General features: G+C 48.0%; 1 protein-coding gene across 3 annotated transcripts in view; it reads right to left on the reverse strand.

Moving 5' to 3' along the window:
- Positions 1 to 22,953, reverse strand: part of TTLL9 (tubulin tyrosine ligase like 9) — a 64,531-nt gene extending 41,578 nt beyond the window's left edge. For 2 of the 3 annotated variants that reach the window (XM_079979619.1, XM_079979617.1), the window contains exons 1-4: positions 22,849 to 22,953; positions 12,841 to 12,887; positions 6,890 to 6,982; positions 354 to 465 (exon numbers count right to left, since the gene is read on the reverse strand). In XM_079979619.1, the coding sequence (XP_079835745.1) occupies positions 354 to 465; positions 6,890 to 6,982; positions 12,841 to 12,887; positions 22,849 to 22,863 (267 nt within the window). In that variant the 5' untranslated portion in view covers positions 22,864 to 22,953. The remainder of the gene's footprint in view (positions 1 to 353; positions 466 to 6,889; positions 6,983 to 12,840; positions 12,888 to 22,848) is intronic. The other variant, XM_079979618.1, reaches the window with a different exon arrangement.
- Between the last annotated feature and the right edge of the window lie 973 nt (positions 22,954 to 23,926).

Consider the following 23,926-nt stretch of genomic DNA (forward strand, 5'->3'; position numbering starts at 1 on the left):
AGCAGCGCACGGAAACACTGTTTGCCTTCCCGCCGGAGTGGTACCTATTTATCTACTTGCACTTTGAAGTGCTTTCAAACTGCTAGGTTGGCAGGAGCAGGGACCGAGCAACGGGAGCTCACCACGTCGCGGGGATTCGAACCGCCGAACTTCTGATCGGCAAGCCCAAGGCTCTGTGGTTTAACCCACAGCGCCACCCACGTCCCGAGACTTTGCATTGTCCATCCTTATTTTGCGATGTATATTGCAATATTTAGCTGGTGATATATTGCGATGTTCAAAACCGGGTACCGCCCAGCCCTACTCCATTCTAGTGTAACTCGGCTGGCACCAAGGCACCAAATTCCTCTCACCTCGTAGTGATTGCGGAAGTGGCTGATGCGCACATGCTCATCCATATATGTGTGGTCAAAGTTCTCCTGGAGCCAGCGGACGTCGCACCAGTAGAAGTCCCACTCCCCTTCGCTGTCGGGAAAAGGTCAAACAACATCGAGTTGGGCACAAAAACAACACATCAAGGTCCCTTTCGCTCTTTCGCTGCACGGCTTTTATGGATCCGTTAAATGGCTGGCTTAAAATGCCATAAACATCCTGGGCCTTTAATTTAAGAGCATATGCTGCTCCCAGGACTACTTTCATCTGAGCATATCAATTTTCCAGAACTATGAATAAAGAGGCATTTTATGTCAGTGTGTTTATTGCAAACTGTCACATGAGAGCCTATCCACCGCTCTTGGAACAAAACCATTTCAGTTAAGACTTGAAGGTGCAACCGGAGCCCTTTTAATATATGTTAAATAAAGACTCGACGTGGCTTCCTTGACTGCCAAACGAGGCGGCTATCAGGTAACATGTTGCGTTTCTGATATTCTGCACTGTTTCATCTCCCAGGAATTACAATGGAAACAAGGAGTCCCAGAAAACTTCTCATCTTCCTGTCCAGAAAAAGCACATCCAAGCAGCTCTCTTAGAACCAATCTCCTCATTTTTAACTGGCAGCAAAAGCATATTATGGAATGGCCCTCTGAAGATTGTTCTTAGGGGACATCTCACTGACAGGAACAATTTTAGCAAAAGCTTTGCCAATTCTCATCTCATTTTATAAGAACTATAACTTTGAAGAACTGATGCCTGAGCTTGCTTTTCCCCCTCTCATCTGCTTTTCCTCATGTGTCATGTATTTTTAGATTGTATGCCTGAGGGCAGAGAACTATCTTATTACAGATGATTGTTAAGTTGCTAGGGGAGCCTTTCCCACTAAAGAGCGGGGTATAAATATTTCAAATAAACAACAAAAAAATGTCAATGCATTATGCAGCATTGGATTAACATGGAGAGCAGCGCTAGAAATCAATGGGAGTGCTTTGAGGGGATCTGTGGACCCCAGAGCTGACTTTTATGGCCTCAAAGACCAACAGAAAATGGTCCCCTGCAGAAACAGAACACCCACTCTCTGTTAGGATACAGTTCCGTTCCACCTTAAAAGGGTACAGGCATGACCGTTGTGTGTCACATGACTGTTTACTTTCAGCATAGTCTGCTGGGAACTTCCGTTTGTATATAGCTTTTGTGTTACTGCTGTTTTGCTGGAGACGAAGGGAAGCAGACATGTTTTCCTCTGTTCCCGAACTACGCTGAATAAAATGCTGTACATTATGCTTACACATTTCTCTGTCCGCCTCTTCTGATGCAAAAGAGGTCTTATCTCTGCTGGTTTGCGTCCTCAGAGTCTCTAAAGGTATCTGAGGCTTGAGTCACAGTTTTGATGCTGATCCGAGAACTGGAGTATCGCCCGGCTACCGGCTGGTGGCTGGAGCCAGCTGGGGGCCTGCCAATTGCCCCTGGCAGCATCCCAACAACAGGGTTTTGGGCCCAGATCCATGGCGCTTACAGGAGTGTAAGGCTGCTGCAAGATCCTGGCAGAAACAGAGGTATGTGAAGCTGATCATCCCGGCCAAGGCTAGAAGGCTCGCCCGGGTACCAGCCGGTGGCAGGAGCCAGCTGGCAAGTCCAAAGGCCTGCCAATTGCCCCAGACTCCCAGCAGCATCCCAACACTCTCAACAGGTATGGGTAGAAAAAAGGTCAACCCATCTACCCACTGAGAACCTTTACACCCCATCATTCAAACCCCAGACCCCCAACAAGGCCAGAATCAGGGTCTCCACATAATTAAGCAAGCAGATCGTGTGTGCAGAAGGGGATGAAATAATAATAGTAACGAGCAGCAATAGTTGAAATCATCATTGTGGAAATTACATCTAGGAAAAGGCTGTTCCTCTGCTGTGCTGACTCTGCAAGTTTTCTATACACCTGCAAATAAAACGTTTTAAGTGTGCTGTAAAGTGCAATATGCAAATGTGACACTAGATGGCGATGGTGAACTATGGCAAATTCAATATATTTTTCAAAACATTTACAGTGGTACCTCTAGATATGAACGGGATCCGTTCCGGAGCCCCGTTCGCATCTAGAAGTAAACGTAAGTAGCAACGGCACGTCTGCGCACACGTGCGTCGCTTTTCGCCACTTCTGTGCATGCATGTGATGTCATTTTGAGCGTCTGCGCATGCGCAAGCAGCGAAACCCAGAGGTAACGCGCTCCGCTACTTCCGGGTTGCCGAGAAGCGCAACTCGAACGCGCTCAACTCGAAGCGTATTCAACCCAAGGTATGACTGTATTATAAAAGCGTTTTCACAGCGTGTGGTTTTTTTACGTGTGTAGATTCCACCATAGTTTCTCTTTTTAAAGAAGGAAATGGCCACAGATCTCTTCACCCACCACCCAATCACAGGTGGTTTGAAGTAGTTCTGCAGAAAGGATCATTTGCTAGGGAAATGAAAGTCCCTCTTTACACGGATGTTCCAGGACTCCATTCTGGAAATGTAAATACAGCAAGCGTATGCAGCACAACGGCATCCATTTATCTGTGCTTGGGGAGGCATCTCTGCCCTGGCATGTATGATCTCCAGCCTGAATGGATCCCACACATTTTTCATTTCCGAGGACTAAACAGGGATCTTGGGACTGGAGAAGAATATGGCTAGCGACTGATGTTTGGGAAAGACCAGAGAGCGGGAAGAGAGAAGCGTGTTTGCATTTATATCCAGGACTTGAGGAGAAATAGGGTGTGTTTAGTGAGGAAAGGAGATGCAGCTTTAAATGTGGGGCTTTGAGGAAAAATATGGGGAACACAGAGGCTTGAAAAAGGAAGCCCTTGCCTTGCTGGGAATCAGGGACGGATTTAGGTTTGATGAGGCCCTAAGTCACCGAAGGTAATGGGGCCCTTTATATGTCCAGCTGCCCTTTGGGGAATATATGGTATATGGCAGGCAAGTCCAAAGTCCATTTTGGGGGCTGTTTATTTATTGGGGTCAAATCCTTAGAAAAAGCAAAACAAATGTTCACTTCATCAAATCTGGCCCTCTTTGAAAAAGGTTTGGGCAGGTTGGCGGTTCGAATCCATGTGTCGGGGTGAGCTCCCGTTGCTCAGTCCTTGCTCCTGCCAACCTAGCAGTTTGAAAGCACACCAGCACAACTAGATCAATAGGTACCGCTCCGGCGGGAAGGTAAACGGCATTTCCGTGCGCTGCTCTGGTTCGCCAGAAGCGGCTTAGTCATGCTGGCCACATGACCTGGAAGCTGTACGCCGGCTCCCTCGGCCAGTAAAGCGAGATGAGCGCAACCCCAGAGTCGGTCATGACTAGACCTACTGGTCAGGGGTCCCTTTACCTTTACCTTTAAGAGAGTGGGCCCTAAGCTATAGCTTGTTTAGCTTATACGTAAATCCGGCACTGTTGGGAATACAAACCCCTTGTAAACATCCATATTGGATGTTCACCTGCAGCTGCTTTGATAGACAATACAGAATGAATCTTCCCTCTGGCTGACTCCTAAGCTGCAGCAGGCAGACAGAGGAAGTAAAATTAACTACAAACTCCACAATTTGGGATCCCCATCATCCCCATTTCTTCCTTCCACGTACTCAAATCTGTACAAGAGCCAAGAGGTGGTTGCGCTCCATGCCCTTAGTAACAGTGTGCAGAGAAGACAATGTATTTCTCTGGGACTGAAGCCAGAAGAATAGGCTGCTGGGAGCAATGAGAGAATCCCAGTGAACTAGGACTCTTTTGTTTAGTGCTGACTGTGTGCATTGTTCTCTGAGCATGTGCAAATGTCTGAAAACTGTGTGTGTGTGCAATCTCCTTCCTGGAAGCTAACCCTGGTAGAAATTTCAGAATCCATTTTTTCCCCAGCGCACAAAAAGAAGAGGAGGCTTCATCTTGGCTGGGGTGAAATCTACACACATATTAAAAAAAAACGTTGTGAAAATGCTTTAAAAAAAGTTTTGAAAAATGTATTGCATTTACCGTAGCTCGCCATTGCCATCTAGTGTAACATCTGAATAATGCACATTACAACACACTTAAAGCGTTTTATTTGCAGCTGTATAGCAGAGTCCTGGGAGTCCTGGAAAACCTGCTTCCTCCTGCCCTGCAAACCTTTTGCCACCTGACCTGGGACTGACTCCAGCTGCAACAAGCTGAGGCTGCAGAACAGACTATTGGTCTGGGGTGTTGTTGCTGATGTTTTTTGTATCTTTATTTTAGGCCTTGTGATTTAGTTGGAAATTGCGCAGTTTCGCTGTGTGTTTTTTAAAATGTTCTATTTACTGTTTGTGACAGCTTTGTTATGTTGCAGTTAAGCGGTTTTTCTACGTCATATGCCACCTTGAGAATGGTTTAAACTCTGGAAAGCCAGCATACCAATAAAATTATGTACGTATGTATTTCTTAAGTTCTTGCCAGAGGAGCAGGGGGGAAGGTGTGTTCAGCAAAGCTCCCTGAATTGAGGCAGAAACCTTAAACTTCATTATGAATCAGCCGCATTTTGCTGGCTGAAGGAATGGCTGCTTCTTGAAAACACTGATGTACTGGATTTGGAAGGTTTCAACAATGTATTTGGTTGGCATGCATATTTTTGGTATGATAAGGTTAAAGCACATAAAGCGTTTAAAAACCATATTGTTAGAAAAGCACTGTTTAATGTTTGGATAAGATATAATGATTTGTTAGAAAATAAAACCCCAAGATGGTTGTCACCAATGGAAGTGAAGGCACAGAAAAAACTCAATATGGAGGCCAATTGGCCGAAATATTGGGAAATTTTGGAACAAGCTGGAGACAGAATAAAATTGCAAAGCTTTGAAAAATTAAAAAAAAAGTGCGAGATTGGCTCCATTACTATCAAATAATGGAGGCATATAATTTGGATTAAAAAGTTGGCTTCCAGGTGGAAAAATCAAAATTGGAAACAGAATTGCTAGACCCTAAAATTAAGAATCTGTCAAGGATGTATAACTTGCTGTTGAAATGGAATACTCAGGATGAAATAGTGAAATCTGCTATGATTAAATGGGCACAAGATGTTGGACATAACATTATGATGGCTGACTGGGAACAGTTATGCAATGTCTCTCTTTCTTTTTCCCCAAGTAACATTTTGTACAGATCAGTTTCATTTGTTGAGACATTAGGAAGAAAAGGGGGAAAGAGGTGGAGGGAGGGGAGATGAGTGAGGGTGGGGTCGGGTGGCAATGTTTCTATTTTACTTACTATGCGTAGGGTTTGGTGCCAGCGTTTCTTGTGCAGGTTCTTTGCTGTTTGCTTGTGTTCCTTTGGTGGTGAGAGAGGTTGGGGTTGGCCAAGGTGTGGTTGTTCATTTGTGGTTGGCTGTGGTGGTCTTTGTTTTCATGTGTGAGTGGGGTGGGTGGGTTTCTGGGTCAGGTTAGCCATATTGATTTGTATTCTGTTGGTGGATTCTTGTCCTTGTCTTGTTGGGCTGTGTATGTGATAAAGAACCCAAAGGGTGCTCATCAATGGTTCCTCTTCATCCTGGAGAAGAGTGACTAGTGGGGTGCCACAGGGTTCTGTCTTGGGCCTGGTCTTATTCAACATCTTTATCAACGACTTGGATGATGGACTCAAGGGCATCCTGATCAAATTTGCAGATGACACCAAACTGGGAGGGGTGGCTAACACCCCAGAGGACAGGATCACACTTCAAAACGACCTTGACAGATTAGAGAACTGGGCCAAAACAAACAAGATGAATTTTAACAGGGAGAAATGTAAAGTATTGCACTTGGGCAAAAAAAAGGAGAGCCACAAATACAAGATGGGTGACACCTGGCTTGAGAGCAGTACATGTGAAAAGGATCTAGGAGTCTTGGTTGACCGCAAACTTGACATGAGCAGGGTTATGAGTTCTTTGCAGGTTAGGTGGGTTATGAGTTCTTTGCAGTGTAAATAGGCATTACAGTCATATCTCGGGTTTAAGTAGCTTCGGGTTGAGCGTTTTCAGCTTACGCTCCGTGGTGACCCGGAAGTAACGGAACACATTACTTCTGGGTTTCACCGCTCGCGCATGTGCAGACGCTCAAAACGTCATCACGCACATGCGTGGAAGCAGTGAACTGCGATCTGGCCATGAGCAGACATGAGTTGCGTTTGCTTCAGGATGCGAACGGGGCTCCGGAACAGATCCCATTCCATAGCTGTCAACTTTTCCCTTTTCTTGCGAGGAATCCTATTCGGAATAAGGGAATTTCCCTTTAAAAAAGGAGAAAATTGGCAGCTATGTCCTGTTCGCATGCAGAGGTACCACTGTATTGTCTTGGAAGATGTTTAGCAGGGCCAATTCTGGGGTGATTTCTAATACTTGCTTAGTTATTTTACATAGAACCTTTGTTGAGATAAGAGCTTTGGAAAATGGGATTCTTGCACCAGGAAATCAATTCTGCGGTTGTGTGCTGTGGCTTGGATTATGAGAGAAGACCCGCCCCCCCCCCCTTATTATCATGCCCTTAAGAAGAAAAACGCAAGCCTTACTCTTTCACTTCAACCCATCCTGGTCGCTGTCGAAGGACGTCTAAAATGGTGTTTGTAAGGGCACACTTGAATCGGATGCAAGCTCGGGGTTCTCTGTGTATAAGGAAGACACATGGGTCCCGTTAAATAATAATAATAATAATAATAATAATAATAATAATAATTTTTTATTTATATCCCACCCTCCCCAGCTGAAGCCGGGCCCAGAGCAGCTAACAACAATAAAAGTAACACAGTTTACATAAAATCACAATCAATTAATTGAAATGCATTCAATTCAATAAAACATTATGCTATAATAAAATCTGTTGGCATTTTAAGGTTTAAGCTACAGTTTTCTTTTTGTGTATATATTTTGTGGGCGCATTCATACAACCTATTAACAGTTCTAGTTACTGTCTTGACCCAGCTCCAGGGCAGCAGCGCATTGCATTGCAAATAAGTAATCTGCTAATCTCCCCCCCCCTCTCTCTCTAACCTAGCAAATTACACAACAAATGCAATTAAGATGCATTTAAAGGGCGATGGTGGCTCTGGCAGGGAGGAAGATGCAAAACGCTCCCTCTTCAGACCTTAGAATAGCCTTCTCCAGCCTACAGCTCTGCAGATTTTTTGGACTACAACTCTCATCAGCCCCTGCCAGCCTGGCCACGATGGCTGAGGGTGGTGGGCTTTCTAGTCTGAGTTATGCAGCTGCAGCAGAACTGTAAAGGCACTTCTAAGTCAGTTTTGTTTCGTAAGTTGCTTAGTGGTTCCATGACTATTAAGCAGTATATAAATGCCATGAAATAAAAAATTAAATAAAACACACTACTAGCCTGTAGCAATAGCAATTTACCTGTCACAGAACTTCCGCCAAAGAATTATCGGACTCCTACAAAACCCTGCTATGGATTGTTTATGCAGCGCTTCTCATTTCTTTTTATTTCTTTGAATTTTTATTCACGACTTTCAATGGTTTTACAATCATTCTAACATATCAAAACTCGACTTCCTTCCTCCTCTTTCTTTTTTTAATAATATTTTTCATTAATTTTAACATATAAATTATAAAATGTACCACAAAGCTTATCACTCATGCAATCTTTTTGGACTTCCATCAGCACCTCTGATGATCCACCGTTTTCACCACTTCTTACGCATTTCTTAACTTTATATTGCCTTTATATCTCTTAACAAATCATCCTCCCCCTTATCTATTTTTACAATACTTCCAATAATACTCCTCACAAAACTTCTTGCAAACCTACAAACATCGTCTGTTCTTCACAATTACTTTTCAAATAGTCCGTAAATTTACTCCAGTCTTCCGTGAATTTCTGGTCTCGCCGGTTTCAAATCCTTCCTGTTAGTTTATCTAATTCTGCATAGTCCATTAACTTCATCCTCCATTCTTCAATCGTCGGTAACTCTTCTTGCTTCCATTTTTGGGCCAATAATATTCTTGCTGCTGTTATTCCTTCCTCCTCTTTCTGTGGGCCATTAAATTATTTTTTTTGCAAATTAACCTCTTATTCTTTTATTCATCTGGTAAGTTTCACCATTTCTGCATATTCTGACTGACTCCAGCTGTAAAAGCTGAGCCTGTTGAACAGATTCTTGGGCTGAAGTATTGTTTACAGGAGATTGAGAGAGCTGTTGCTGTTGCTGATATTATTGTTGTATCTTTAGTTTTAGATCTTATGATTTACATGGAAATTGTTTCCATTTGGTTGTGTGATTTTTGAGGTGTTTTATTTATCGATTATGACTTCTGTTATGTTTGTAATTGTGTATATCTTGTCGTGTTGTAAGCCGCCTTGAGCACAGTTTCCACTATGGAAAGGCGGCATACATATAAAATGATGATGATGATATTCCATAAGTTTTTGTATCCATTCTTCTTTTGCTGGTTCTTCTCATTTCTCAGACACCATCCTGAACTTACTCTGTCACACCTTTGTGGTTTGTTTGCAAGGCACATGAGACCCAAATGGAAATAGTTTTCCACTCCGTGTGGCAGAAAGAGGGCTTGTGTGATATAATAATAATAATAATAATAATAATAATAATAATAATTTATTTATTCATACCCCACCCTCCCCGGCCGTGCTCAGGGCAGCTAACACCAATAAAATCACAGTAAAAACATAATAGGGGGAAAAGAAAAGAAAAAAAACCAATTTAAAATACAGGTTAAAATGCAATTTAAAATGCAGCCTCATTTTAAAAGTAGCCCATAAATCAAAACTGTAAGGGGAGGGAAACAGAAGGGTCAGACTGAGTCCAAACCATAGGCCAGGCGGAACAGCTCTGTCTTGCAGGCCCTGCGGAAAGATGTCAAGTCCCGCAGGGCCCTAGTCTCTTGTGACAGAGCGTTCCACCAAGTCGGGGCCACTACTGAAAAGGCCCTGGCCATTGTTGAGACCAATCTAACCACCTTGCAACTTGGGACCTCCAAAATGTTGTCATTTGCGGACCTTAAGGTGCTCCATGGGGCATACCAGGAGAGGCGGTCCCGTAGGTACGTGGGTCCTAGGCCGCATAGGGCTTTGAAGGTCAAAACCAGCACCTTAAACCTGACCCTGTACTCCACCAGGAGCCAGTGCAGTTGGTAAATCACTATGCCCAGGAGCCAAAGCAGCCACACAGCCGAGAGACTGGGCATTCCTGGAGGTGGGGCAGTGAATTGCAAAGCCCTGACCCCGCTTTTAAGTCGCCTCTCTGTCTCTAAAGAAGTGCTCCATGCAGATAATGGAGGCTTATAAATTGGACAAGAAAATTGGATTCCAGGTGGAAAAATCGAAATTAGAAACAGAATTGTTAGAACCCAAAACTAAGGTTTTGTCAAAGATGTATAACTTGCTGTTGAAATGGAACACTCAGGATGAAACGGTGAAGTCTGCTATGATTAAATGGGCACAGGACGTTGGACATAATATTATGTTTGCTGACTGGGAACAGTTATGGACCATTGGTATGAAATTTACGGCATGTAATGCCTTAAGAGAGAATATTATGAAAATGATTTACAGGTGGTACATGACCCCAGTCAAGCTTGCTAAAATTTATCATTTGCCCGATAACAAATGTTTGAAGTGTAAAGAGACTGAAGGTACATTCTTTCACCTTTGGTGGACGTGCCCAAAGATTAAGGCTTTCTGGGAAATGATCTATAATGAACTGAAAAAGGTATTTAAATATACCTTCCTTAAGAAACCAGAGGCCTTTCTTCTGGGCATGGTCGGCCAATTGGTGCCAAAGAAAGATAGAACTTTTTTTATGTATGCAACAACAGCAGCAAGAATACTCATCGCGAAGTATTGGAAGACACAAGATTTACCCACTCTGGAAGAATGGCAGATGAAGGTGATAGACTATATGGGACTAGCAGAGATGACCGGCAGAATCCGAGACCAGGGAAAAGAGTCGGCGGAAGAAGACTGGAAGAAATTTAAAGACTATTTACAGCGGCATTGCAAAATCAATGGACATTAGAGGGATGTTGGACAGAAATTAAGTGGTTACCAGCTGTAATGTAAAGGTTGAGTAATAAGTTATAATAAGGATTTGCTGAGTTAAGAATTTGAACTGGAATACAAAAGGGGGAGGTGAGAGGAGGTCTGGGAAACAAGTTGATGGAAATAAGAAATGGAAATTATATTTGTTTTAATTGTTTTTTAATTTTGTATTTTTGTATTTTTGTCATTTTTTGTGTATTATTATTATTATTATTTGTATTAATTTGGAAACTTTAATAAATATTTATATAAAAAAGAAAGAAAGAAAGAAAGAAGTGCTCCATGCAGATGAGAAGAATTGATGAACACCCCAGCCATGGGAACAGAGAAGCTCTTTGGATCCAGGCAATATCTGCTAATTATAAGGCATCTCCTTCCATTTGCTTAACCATCTTTTCATTTTGAACATGACAAACTATCCCTGGCAGAAGGGACTTTCACAATTGTTATCAAAATAATGCAAGACGACTGAGCCTCGTCATATGGGGAATGTTTGGAGGAGTCCCAGCTCAAATTATACGCCGCCTACCTGAAATGCATTTCAATGCAGATTCCAGCTGCCTGGGTTTGAGGCCGCGAATGGCAAGTAGGCAGCGCTAATCAAGAGGCAGCAATGGCCGGACTTGGTTTAAGGCAGATTCCTATCCCCTGTTTTTCATTATCTGCCGGCCTTCCACAGCATTTCTGTTGACAGATGTCCTTCGTTTTACTGCCAGACGTGCCAGTATGTCAGGTTGGCGCGTGAAAACTGTCTCCTTTTTTTGTCCCCCCTTTACGTAACACAACTTGCCAGGATAGGTTTGCATACACAGTGGCAACTGGTGCACCTTGGGACTGGTAGGGCAGAAGGCAGGGAGGCCAACAGTAGGTGGCGCCAGAGCCAACAAGAGGAAAAGCCAACTAATTCTGCTTTCGTTCCTGTCCTCCTCCCTGTTGACTTCTACAAAGACAAGGTAAAGGTAAATGTAAAGGGACCCCTGACCATTAGAGGTCCAGTCGTGGCCGACTCTGGGGTTGCGGCGCTCATCTCGCTTTATTGGCCGAGGGAGCCGGCGTACAGCTTCCAGGGCATGTGGCCAGCATGACTAAGCCGCTTCTGGCGAACCAGAGCAGCGCACAGAAACGCTGTTGACCTTCCCACCAGAGCGGTACCTATTTATCTACTTGCACTTTGATGTGCTTTCGAACTGCTAGGTTGGCAGGAGCCGGGACCGAGCAACGGGAGCTCACCCCGTCGCAGGGATTTGAACCACCAACCTTCTGATCGGCAGGCCCTAGGCTCTGTGGTATAACCCACAGCACCACCCATGTCTCAGACAAAGCGGAGTCTAAATAGGAGGAAGCTGACAGCTCCCTGGAATTAGCTGTAAGTAAGAAGAAATCTTACTTGATGATCAGAAGGTCAGCGGTTCGACACCTCAGTGTCCGGGCTGGATGATGGGGGTGGAAACGCTCCTTCAGGTATACAGAACCGAGCCCGTTTAGGGCTTTAAAGGTCAACACAAACACTTTGAATTGTGCTCGGAAACGTACTGGGAGCCAATGAAGATCTTTCAAGACCGGTATTATATGGTGTCGGCGGCCGCTCCCAGTGACCAGTTTAGCTGCTGCATTCTGGATTAGTTTACAGTTTCTGGGTCACCTTCAAAGGTAGCCCCACGTAGAGCACATTGCAGTACAGTGATACCTTGGGTTAAGTACTTAATTTGTTCCAGAGGTCCGTTCTTAACCTGAAACTGTTCTTAACCTGAAGTACCACTTTAACTAATGGGGCCTCCTGCTGCTGCCGTGCCGCCGGAGCATGATTTCTGTTCTGTACTATTTCTGGGTTAGCGGAGTCTGTAACCTGAAGCGTCTGGAACCTGAAGCATATGTAACCCGAGGTACCACTGTAGTCCAAGCGAGAGATAACTAGAGCATGTATTACTCTGGCAAGACAGACAGCGGGCAGGTAGGGTCTCATCCTGCATACCAGATGGAGCTGGGAGACAGCTGCCCTGGACACAGAATTAACCTGTGCCTCCATGGACAGCTGTGAGTCCAGAATGACTCCCAGGCTGTGCACCTGGTCCTTCAGGGGCACAGTTACCCCATTCAGGACCAGGGAATACCCCACACCTGCCCACCCCCTGTCCCCCAAAAACAGCACTTCTGTCTTGTCAGGATTCAACCTCAATCTGTTAGCTGCCATCCATCCTCCATTGTGGAGAAATGCCTAGAAATCACCCCACCACACATTTCGGCTTTTCAAAGCGATGGAAAAATCTACACTTTTCTTGCATCAAAAATCTTAACGCCGGTTTCTGTTTGGAATACAACTCCCAGCACTTTGCCCATTACAGCAGAGAGTCCATAAAAATACACCAGACCCCCCCCCATTCATGCAAAAAGAGGAAATGATTTTTAAATGATTTGATCAGATGTGGGAGAGGGGGACAACCAACCACTCACCGTTCTTTCAGCTTTTGGTAACCATAAGGCCCTTTGTAGTTTACGTTCTGCAACGAGATAAAAAGAAAAGCAAATGAAATTGGAATGTGAAATAATATCCTAAAAAACAAACAAACCACCCCTCTGTTATGATGAGGTACCATCAAATATAATGTAAGATATCAGAAATATTTTTTTGTTCTGTTCTATGTGGAACTGGCAACTAAAAATGAGGTGCTAGCTCCTAAAAACTTGATACCATGACCCAGAAATTTGAAATATTCTATTTGGCTCTGTCTCTTATATCACTCAGTCTATAAAAGAAAGTGTTAAGTTGTGGGTTGACATAGCAGACGACACAGCGATTTCTCCAAGTAGCTCTTTATTTTGTAAGCTGGAATAGAACTGACAGCAAACAGCTCAGCCGGCCTGCTTTTATAGGCAGCCGGCTGCCAACATTGTAGCAACAACAGCCCAGAGTTCCCGCCTAAAATAACTGACGTGGACCTGAGTGAAAACTATCTACAGACCTGAGTGAAAACTATATACAGTATCCCCCTGCTGGCCCAGGGTGAAACTTCACTACATAACACCCCTCCCCACCGAGATAAGGCGTTAGTTACAATCGTAATGGTTTCCTTATATACAGCACTACGCGTAATGGTTCAATTAGGCACAAAAGCATATCGGTTACATTTCCCATACTTAGACCAACAGTGATACATGTCCAACAACATAGTCCTTTAAATAAGTTGGGCGCTTGGGAACTCTGCCAGACCGCCGGGGACTGGTAGCCAAGTCCAGAGGGCCACACAGTTCTTGCTGAGGCTGTGGTGCGACCCTAGGTGGCATTGGAACCAACTCCCCTGGATCCGCTGCTGTGGGTGGAGCCTCCGCAAGTGGAGTGGTCTGAGTCTGTGGTAAGTCTGGCAGACCCTCTGAAGCGGCTTGGTTCGGCTCCACGCTGGCAGTTTGCGAGGGAGGTGTAGGTGGGGCCTCGCCATCTGTACGTGTCTCTTCTTGAGCCGCAAGCGCAGTTGGGGGCACCACGGTAGTGTCCAAGTCCCCAACCCTGCGCCTAAGCTGGTCTATGTGCCGTCGCCACAAGCGTCCGTCTTCAAGTGCCACCTGGTACGAGCGAGGTCCAGTGACTCCCACTACTGTGGCTGGCACCCAAGGAATGTCCCCCACATAGTTCCGGGCAAAGACCTGGTTTCCTGGGACAAATGACCGTGGCGCGTTGGCACAGCCTGGGGGTTCAGCCACGGCAAAGTCCGGGTGTAGCCGGTCGAGCGGTGACCTGAGGCGGCGGCCCATAAGCAGTTCAGCAGGACTCCGCCCTGTGGCCGCATGAGGGGTGATGTGTTGCACGAACAAGTATTCGGCGACCTGCTCATGCCAGTCTCCCCGGTCCAGGCGCGCCAGTGCCACTTTTGCCGAGCGCACCATTCTTTCCGCTTGCCCGTTGCTGGATGGATGAAAGGGTGCCGTTAGGGCATGGCGGATGCCCAGTCCCAAAAGATACCGCTCAAACGTGCCTGACGTGAACTGCGGTCCGTTGTCAGAGACAAGGACATCAGGACACCCATGCGTTGCAAACAGGCCTCGCAGCACCCGGATGACGGCTTTGGTAGTGGTGGAGGGCATCAGGGCGACCTCCAGCCATTTGGAATAGGCGTCCACCACTACCATAAAGGTCCGGCCGTGAAAGGGGCCAGCCAGATCGATGTGCACCCTCGACCAGGGTGTCTTTGGCGTCTCCCAGGTGTGTCCCTTAGCTGCCGGTGGTGCAGGCCTCGACTCTTAGCACGCTTGACAGGCGGACACCCAGGCAGTGATAGCATCGTCCATATTAGGCCACCAGACGTAACACCGAGCCAACGCCTTCATTTTGACAATTCCCAGGTGGCCAACGTGCAGAGCCTCCAGGACGCGCTGACGGAGTCCCTGGGGAATCACGACGCGGTCTCCCCATAGCAGACAGCCGCGATGAGCTGAGAGTTCATGTTGTCTGGTTGCGAAGGGCTGGAACTCCGATGCAAACGGCCCTTGTGGCCACCCCCTCCACACCCAGTTGAGCACCCGGCTGATGGTGCGATCCTGGGCAGACGCGGAGGCCACAGTGGCAGCCGATACAGGCGCTGCCGGAAGATCCTCAATCAGAAGGAGCGATGAAGCTGGAGCCGGGTCTTCCACAAATGCTGGAAGAGGGCAACGGCTGAGGGCGTCGGCATGGCCCATCGATTTCCCGGGGCGATGGATGAGCCGGTAGTGGTAGGCAGCCAGGAAAACAGTCCATCGCAGCATGCGTGGCGAGAGGACCGGTGGAGTTGGACGATCACCGGCGAGGAGGCCCAGGAGTGGCTTGTGGTCAGTGATGAGGTCAAAAGTCCTGCCATGGAGGTATTCATGGAACCTCTTCACTCCAGCCACAAGTGCCAGTGCCTCCTTGTCGAGCTGGCTGTAATTCTGTTCCGTCGGAGATAGTGTCCTGGAAAAGTAGGCGAGCGGTGCTTCTCTTCCGTCTGGAAAATGGTGACTAAGGACAGCACCGATGCCAAAAGGTGAGGCGTCGCAGGCAAGGACCAGCGGCCTGGATTCACTGTACTGTACAAGCACACTGTCTGATGAAAGGAGAGCCTTGACCGCGTTGAAGGCCGCCGTCTCCCGATTACCCCAGGCCCAAGGCGTCTTTGTGCTAAGGAGTCGGTGAAGAGGCTCAACCACTGTGGCTTTGTGGGGCAGGAACATGTTATAAAAGTTCAGCAGCCCCAGGAACGCCTGCAACTCCATCTTGTTCTTTGGAGTGGGGGCCTGCTGGATAGCGCGGATCTTGGATGTGGTCGGGTGAAGGCCGGAGGCATCGATAAGATAGCCCAGGAACTCTACCTGTGGAACGGCGATCTGGCACTTTTCCCTCTTTACCTTGAGCCCAGCCTCTTGGAACCTGGTCAGCACGGCATGGAGGCGTCCGAACAGCTGCTGGTGTGAGTCTGCAGACACCAAGACGTCATCAAAATATGGTACCACGCCCGGAAGCCCTTGCAGGAGACGCTCCATAAGGCTTTGGAAGATGCCAGGAGCCACACTCACCCCGAACTGCAACCGGCGGCAACGGAATGCCCCCCGGTGGGTGACGATTGTCTGGGCTTCAGCAGTGGCATCATCGACGGGCAGTTGTTGATAGGCTTGGGCAAGGTCCAGCTTAGCGAAGACCTTACCCTCACCCAGGGAATGCAGCAGGTGTTGGACAACAGGAACCGGATAAGCGTGCTGCTGAAGTGCCTTGTTGATCGTGCACTTGTAGTCAGCGCAGATTCTCACTGACCCATCTGGCTTGACAGGCGTGACGATGGGGGTTTCCCACTTGGCGTGGTCAACCGGCTCCAAAACTCCTTGGGCGATCAGTTTGTCCAGTTGTTCGTCCACCTTAGCCTTGAGAGCAAAGGGAACCCGGCGTGGCTTTAGCTTGATGGGGGCGACTTGTGGATCAAGGCTAAAGGAGATGGGCGTACCTGTATATTGCCCCAAGGTGCCGTCGAAAACCTCGGCAAAGTCTTTGACCAGACCCTCAGTCTCTGCGTTAGAGATGCAGTTGATGCCGGTGACTTCCAGGCCGAGGGCATCAAACCAGTCTAGCCCTAGGAGGCTTGGCCGCTGACCTTCGACCACCACCAACCGGAGCAGGCCCGAAAAATCATTGAAGGCAATCCGGAACCGGCCAACGCCTACCACGGGAATGTCGTTTCCCTGGTAGTCTCTCAGGTGTACGCGGTGAGAGTCGAGTTGCCTTTTGGACACTCTGGATACCAGTCTTTTGATGGTGCTCCATGACACGATGGACAGGGCAGACCCGGTGTCGATCTCCATGTCACATGGAGCTCCTTCAATGAGCACCGTGATGTTCAGCTTGCGTCGCGTAGGCGAGTCGGTTTGGCCAATCGTGGTTCCAGACGGGCAGCGGCAGTTGGTGAGAGCGAAACAACTTTCCTTGGCAGACTGGAGTGAAGACTTGGACTTGCGAGTCGATGAAGGGGGGGTGTCAGACGGAGCCGATCGGCAGACCTTAGCGATGTGGCCCCTTCTGGAACACTTCCTACAGATGGCGTCTCTGAATCGACACTTGGCACGGGAATGGTTGCCTCCGCAGCCGGCACATTCCGGTTGGCCCTTGGACTTCTGTTGGAACTTCCTGCGCTCCCGCTTTGTCTGGTGCACGTCATCGTCTTCACTGGAGGATGCCTCATCACTGCTGGCCTCTTCATGATGCACCGGAACTGGCTCCCTAGCAAGACGCGGGCTGCTGGACTTGCGGATCTCCTGGGCGGAGCGTTCAGCAGCTTCTGAGGCCACAGCCTCCTCAATGGCTTTCTGTAGCGTGAGGTCTGGCTTGGCGAGGAGACGCCGTTGCAGATGGATGTCCCGGACCCCGCAGACGATTCGATCCATCAGGGCATCGTCTAAGTCTCGGAACTCACAGTGCATTGCAGCCTGTCGCAGGGCGGTGGTGTAGTTGTTGATTGACTCCCCCTCTGCCTGGTTCCGGTGGTAGAACGCATGGCGGGCAGCAATCTTGGACGGCTTTGGTGCGTAGTGGTTGCGGAGCTTCTCTTGGATCGTGTCCCATGGTGTTGCCTGGACTGCTTCAGGTGCAACCAATGCTCAGGCCGTCTCAAACACCTCAGGCCCACAGAGGCTGAGGAATAGGCCCCGCTTCCGATCCTTTGATACTTGCGTCAGCTCGTTGGCTTGGAGGTAGCAGTCGAACCAAGCGAGGTAGGAGTCCCATGATTCAGAGGCTGGCGCAAACGGCGGTAGAGGCACAAGTGAAGCCATGATTCCGATGCCGGCGTGAAGGGCGATGGATGGAACACAGTGCTCTTAGCCAGAACAGTCAGCTCTGAATTGGTTCTGTCCAGTGATTTCGCTCAGTGATTTCGCTCAGTGATTTCGCTCTGTGATTCAGCTCAGTGATTCAGCTCAGTTCAGAGGCTGGCCGCATCTGGCTGTGCTCTGATGTCCATCGATCCCATCCTCGTCGCCAGTGTTAAGTTGTGGGTTGACATAGCAGACGACACAGCGCGATTTCTCCAAGTAGCTCTTTATTTTGTAAGCTGGAATAGAACTGACAGCAAACAGCTCAGCCGGCCTGCTTTTATAAGCAGCCGGCTGTCAACATTGTAGCAACAACAGCCCAGCGTTTCCCGCCTAAAATAACTGACGTGGACCTGAGTGAAAACTATCTACAGACCTGAGTGGAAACTATATACAGTATCCCCCTGCTGGCCCAGGGTGAAACTTCACTACATAACAGAAAGTATACTAGTGATACAATATTTTATACTTTCTCTCTCCTTCCAAAAGAAGCCAGGGGTCCGGCAAGCCCAGCTGCTAATTCTGCAAAACAACTCACGGCTTGTTTTTGCTTTTCTCTCTCCCTCCCTTGTGGAAAATAAAATGGTGTTGGGTGGGGTGGGGACTTGGAGAGAAGGGATAAATTGTTTTACAGTAAATTGTAAATTACAACGTACATATTGCCATCTTCATTTGGGTGGCCTCAAAAAAAGCAGTTAATAACTTTAATCGGTTAATTTACAATTTAGCTAGAAGTCAGTTAATTGGCCAAAAATATCCATAATATGTTGCCAGCACGGTTTGGTCTGTCTATGCCAATAAAATGACGCCTTTATGATACCTCCAGAATCAGAGACACCACGCCTTCTCTGAGTATCAGTCACCTTGGCAGGAAAGTGGGAGTCCCATAAGGCATTGGGTTGGCCACTGTGGGGGTGTGGGATACAAGACGAGACATGCCAAGGAGAAATAAGAAAAGGGGGGAAGTCCCGCCATCTCTACATTATGCCCTTGCCACACAAGTAATTTTACCAGGCCCTTGTTTTGCCCTTAAAGGTAAAGGTAAAGGTACCCCTGCCCGTACGGGCCAGTCTTGACAGACTCTGGGGTTGTGCGCCCATCTCACTTAAGAGGCCAGGGGCTAGCGCTGTCCGGAGACACTTCCGGGTCACGTGGCCAGCGTGACATCGCTGCTCTGGCGAGCCAGAGCCGCACACGGAAATGCCGTTTACCTTCCCGCTGGTAAGCGGTCCCTATTTATCTACTTGCACCCGGAGGTGCTTTTGAACTGCTAGGTTGGCAGGCGCTGGGACCGAGCAGCGGGAGCGCACCCCGCCGCAGGGATTCGAACCGCCGACCTTTCGATCGGCAAGCCCTAGGCGCTGAGGCTTTAACCCACAGCGCCACCTGCGTCCCCTGTTTTGCCCTTAAGAACAGGCATATTCTGCTCCAGCAGAGCTGAACAAGACACAGTCATTTTAATCGCGGGAACCGCAACCATTGTGTGCCATGAACATCAACAGGAGTCTTCTTGCAGGACCACTGTTGCACAATAAGCACCCAAGTCTTGCCCCCAGTGCTAGCATGGGCTGCTTAATGGTCTGAGCAGTCAACGTCTCGTCTGGGAAGAAGGAGCAGGGCACTACTCCCAGTGACTGCAAGGCGTCTGCATCACAAGGTAGCAAGCCAGCTCCCAGGTATGCCTTGAAAGATTCCATGAACGGTGTCTCCGAAAAATTTTACACATCACTTGGGAAGACAGGCAAACTAATGCCAGTGTACTGGAAGAAGCAAAGATCACCAGTGTTGAAGCAATGATTCTTCAACATCAACTTCGTTGGACTGGTCATGTTGTGCGGATGCCTGATGATCGTCTTCCAAGGCAACTACTCTATTCCGAACTTAAAAATGGAAAGCGTAATGCTGATGGTCAACAAAAGAGCTTTAAAGACTGTCTCAAGGCAAATCTTTAAAAATGTAGTATGAACACCGACAACTGGGAAACACTGGCCTGCGAGCGCTCCAGTTGGAGAACAGCCTTGACCAAAGGTGTCATGGACTTTGAAGACACTCAAACTCAGGACACAAGGGAGGAACATGCTAAGAGGAAGGCATGTTTGGCAAACCCTCACCATAATCAACTTCCACCCGGAAACCTATGTCCCCACTGTGGAAGGGCATGTGGATCTAGAATTGGCCTCCACAGTCACTTACGGACACACTGTTAAGACCGTGTTCATGGAAGACAATCTTATTTGGCTATGAGGGATCTCCAAAAAAGAAGAATCATCCTTGACTTGTCGGGCACCTGACTGCCTTGACTGCCATGTGGGGCAGGCCGTCGCATCAAAGCAACTGAGCGCATCTCTAAGATCACATTCTGAACACGTATTTGTCTTCCTGTTTGTCATGCACAGCCCATACTTCTCTTCCCTCCTGGTAATGTTTTCGTTGTGCTGACGATACCACATTCTCCGAGCACTGAAGCTGCGATACTCTGTAGTTGGGGAACATATGATACCTCTTTCTCCGCCAGAAGAAATTGAGACTGCTGAATGAGACGTGATTGTCACAGACACCCACTCAGTGTTTGTTTGTTCATATGGGCAGCATTTTGAAATATTGTACTGAATAATTCTGAAGCTGACAAAAAAGATGCAATGAGACGGATGACATCCACAGACGCCCCAGCTGTCCTTGTTTACCAGCCACAGTTCCTGGTCAAAGCACTGCCCCTGTTTTTTTAGGGTGGGTGGGATGCCATGGTAAAAATTGCGCAAGTGGCTAAGAGCTGCTGCCATGTTTCAGGGTTAACCTCCCGCCCAGGGTCTCTGGTGGCGAAATCACAGAGTACGATAAATCTTGGCTCTAGCGAAGGTCAATGGCTGCACATGAGCAGCTAAGGGCCAAACCAGACACAGAAAGTCTTTGCTCTTCACTGCCACAAATTTTGAAATACAGTATTAACAGAAGCCATGGGGATCATATGGATCATAGAATCAGAGATTAGTAGAGCTGATCACCTCATCTGTCTCCAGAGAAATCTCTATGTTGGACAAGAAGCTACAGTTAGAACTGGATATGGAACTTGTATGCGGAATCCCACAAGCCAGAATTAAGATTGCTGGAAGAAATATCAACAACCTCAGATATGCAGATGACACAACCTTGATGGCAGAAAGTGAGGAGGAATGAAATAACCTTTTAATGAGGGTGAAACAGGAGAGCGCAAAATATAGTCTGAAGCTCAACATCAAAAAAACGAAGATCATGGCCACTGGTCCCATCACCTCCTGGCAAATAGAAGGGGAAGAAATGGAGGCAGTGAGAGATTTTACTTTCTTGGGCTCCACGATCACTGCAGATGGTGACAGCAGTCACAAAATTAAAAGACGCCTGCTTCTTGGGAGAAAAGCAATGACAAACCTAGACAGCATCTTAAAAAGCAGAGACATCACCTTGCCAACAAAGGTCCGTATAGTTAAAGCTATGGTTTTCCCAGTAGTGAAGTATGGAAGTGAGAGCTGGACCATAAAGAAGGCTGATCGCCAAAGAATGGATGCTTTTGAATTGTGGTGCTGGAGGAGACTCTTGAGAGTCCCATGGACTTCAAGAAGATCAAACCTCTCCATTCTGAAGGAAATCAGTCCTGAGTGCTCACTGGAAGGACAGATCCTGAAGCTGAGGCTCCAATACTTTGGCCACCTTATGAGAAGAGAAGACTCCCTGGAAAAGACCCTGATGTTGGGAAAGATGGAGGGCACAAGGAGAAGGGGGCGACAGAGGACGAGATGGTTGGACAGTGTTCTCGAAGCTACGAACATGAGTTTGACCAAACTGTGAGAGGCAGTGGTAGATAGGAGTGCCTGGCGAGCTCTGGTCCAGGGTGTCACGAAGAGTCGGACACGACTAAACAACAACAACAAGAGCTGGAAGGGACCCCAGAGCCACAATGCTGGTGAAAAAGGGATTCAACTTTCCCCACTAAACCATTTTCCGTTTGCAAACTACCCTCCCCCTCAGATATGCTGTCTGGCCTGTGGGGGGAAACTTGCAGGAATATTTTGAGGCAAACAGCAGGTTGGGGGTGGTAGTGTAATCTGAGCTGAGAAAAGAGCACAGGAGAACCATGGCTCCTCGCGCGCCCCCCCCCCCGCCCCCCACCCTCTGCTCGGTGTGGCTGCCATTAATATTTTAAGAAAAACTGCAGGAGGTCCTGACCTCCCATGGCTTGTCTGATTTGATGCTAAGAAGGCGCCACGCAGCAGGCTGCCTGCTCTTTTGGATACTACAGCTGCTGCTAAGGCATCTGAGAACCCCTGAGAACACATTATTATGGGATATTGTAGGCCACCCCTGCTTTTCCCAGGAGGCTTTTTTCTTGTAGCTGTTAAAGAAGTGGACTAAAGTAAGGTTTCCAGATTTTTTTCAATGAATCCGGGGACACTTATTGTTTGCTATGTACATGTGAATGCTGAGAAAGCTGTAAATACGGGGACTGTGCCCGGGAAACAGGGACATCTGGTAACCTTAGACTAAAGGGTATTTGCGCTAAAATAATCGTGCATGGATGCGGGTGGCGCTGTGGGTTAAACCACAGAGCCTAGGACTTGTTGATCAGCAATCCCCACAACAGGGTGAGCTCCCGTTGCTCGGTCCCTGCTCCTGCCAACCTAGCAGTTCGAAAGAACGTCAAAGTGCAAATAGATAAATAGGTACCACTCCAGCGGGAAGGTAAACGGCGTTTCCATGCGCCGCTCAGGTTCGCCAGAAGCGGCTTAGTCATGCAGGCCACATGATCCGGAAGCTGTACGCCAGCTCCCGCGGCCAGTAAAGCGAGATGAGTGCCACAACCCCAGAGTCGTCCGCGACTGGACCCAATGGTCAGGGGTCCCTTTACCTTTACCTGTGCAGGAGAAGAGCCTACAGCAAAGCCCTGGGCTCTACAATATCCTCTTACATGTGACAACTGGGGTGTCAGAATCAGGTCCCGATTTACACCTGTGCAAAGCTGGAGGGCGCATACCTAAATGTGAAAAGTTGATTCCTTGGAAATGTCACAAGACCATATGGAGGTACCCCCTCCATCTACTCCCCTCCCCCACCCTAATGCCCCCTCCCACCCAGTGCCCCCCCCCCCTTGCACCCACCCATTCATCCCCCCCCGCCGCCCACCTTGTTCTTGGCCATGGCGCTCCTCTTTCTGCTCCGGAGGGGGAATCAGCCCAGAGCCGCCGCCATCCGGCGCGTCCCGTTTCCACGGCAACCGGGGCGGGGCTCGAGGCTGGTGGGCGGGGCCTGAGCTAGGACAGGCGAGGCATGAATGGAGAGGAGGGGGAGGCGCGGAGTCCTTGCTTTGTGTTACTACTAATCGCCGGCAGGGCTGAGCCCCGGAACGTGCCTTGCAAATGGGCAGAGCTCGGCACCTGGTGGAGCGCAAGAGTGCCTCTGAGCTTGCCTGGAGTGCTTTTCGCCCCGGCGCTGCAGCCACCCCGCCCGCCTACGCGGCACAACTGGGGGAGATCCGAGAGGCGACGGGATGGAGGCAGGATTGAGCCCCGAGGAAGGCATCTGTTCCTCCTCCTCCTTATTGTTTTTGGGTTATTGCTGTTGTTTTGCATATTGCCGAGCTGGAAATGAAATCCCTAAGCGGTTTGCCGAAACACAAGGGGTTTGCATTGGAAGAGTGCCTAAAAGCCAACGCTGGAAATTTAGTCACCGTTTCTCAGCTGAGCCTGACTGACTGGGTCATCTTAGGGACAAAATAGGATGTACTCTCCGAGATAATATGCAATGAATAAATGCCAAGCAAGTTGGGCACCTGGAAGTTGTTGTAGGAATTTATGTATAGGTTGGGGGGGGGGAATTGCCCCTCCAGCAGATATCATGCACGTGCAGCCCACTACCAAAACCAGCACAATCACTTTCGTGACTTTTGTGATTTGTCCCCACAAAATACTTCATCACAGTTCCTTCCTTTCTATTCAAAGGGCCTTTGCTGCACAATACCAAATGTAAGAATTCTCTGATAAATGTCTCTATGTACTGGCTCACTGGGAAAACTTCAGAAATTCATATAGACATGTGAGCTCAGCTACTCAGCAGCCCCTCTGCCTGAGTGATAATTCCTGGCATCCTGATACCTGAGGGCCAGACAGGTAGCCATTCCAGAAAGAACAAACCCAGATGAAGACAAAAGGGTGTCATTAACGTGGCTGGGAAACAGGGAAATGTAAATATCTCTTTTGTTACA

The sequence above is a fragment of the Podarcis cretensis genome (assembly GCF_951804945.1).
Source record: "Podarcis cretensis genome assembly, chromosome: 6".
NCBI classification, from domain to species: Eukaryota; Metazoa; Chordata; class Lepidosauria; order Squamata; family Lacertidae; genus Podarcis; species Podarcis cretensis.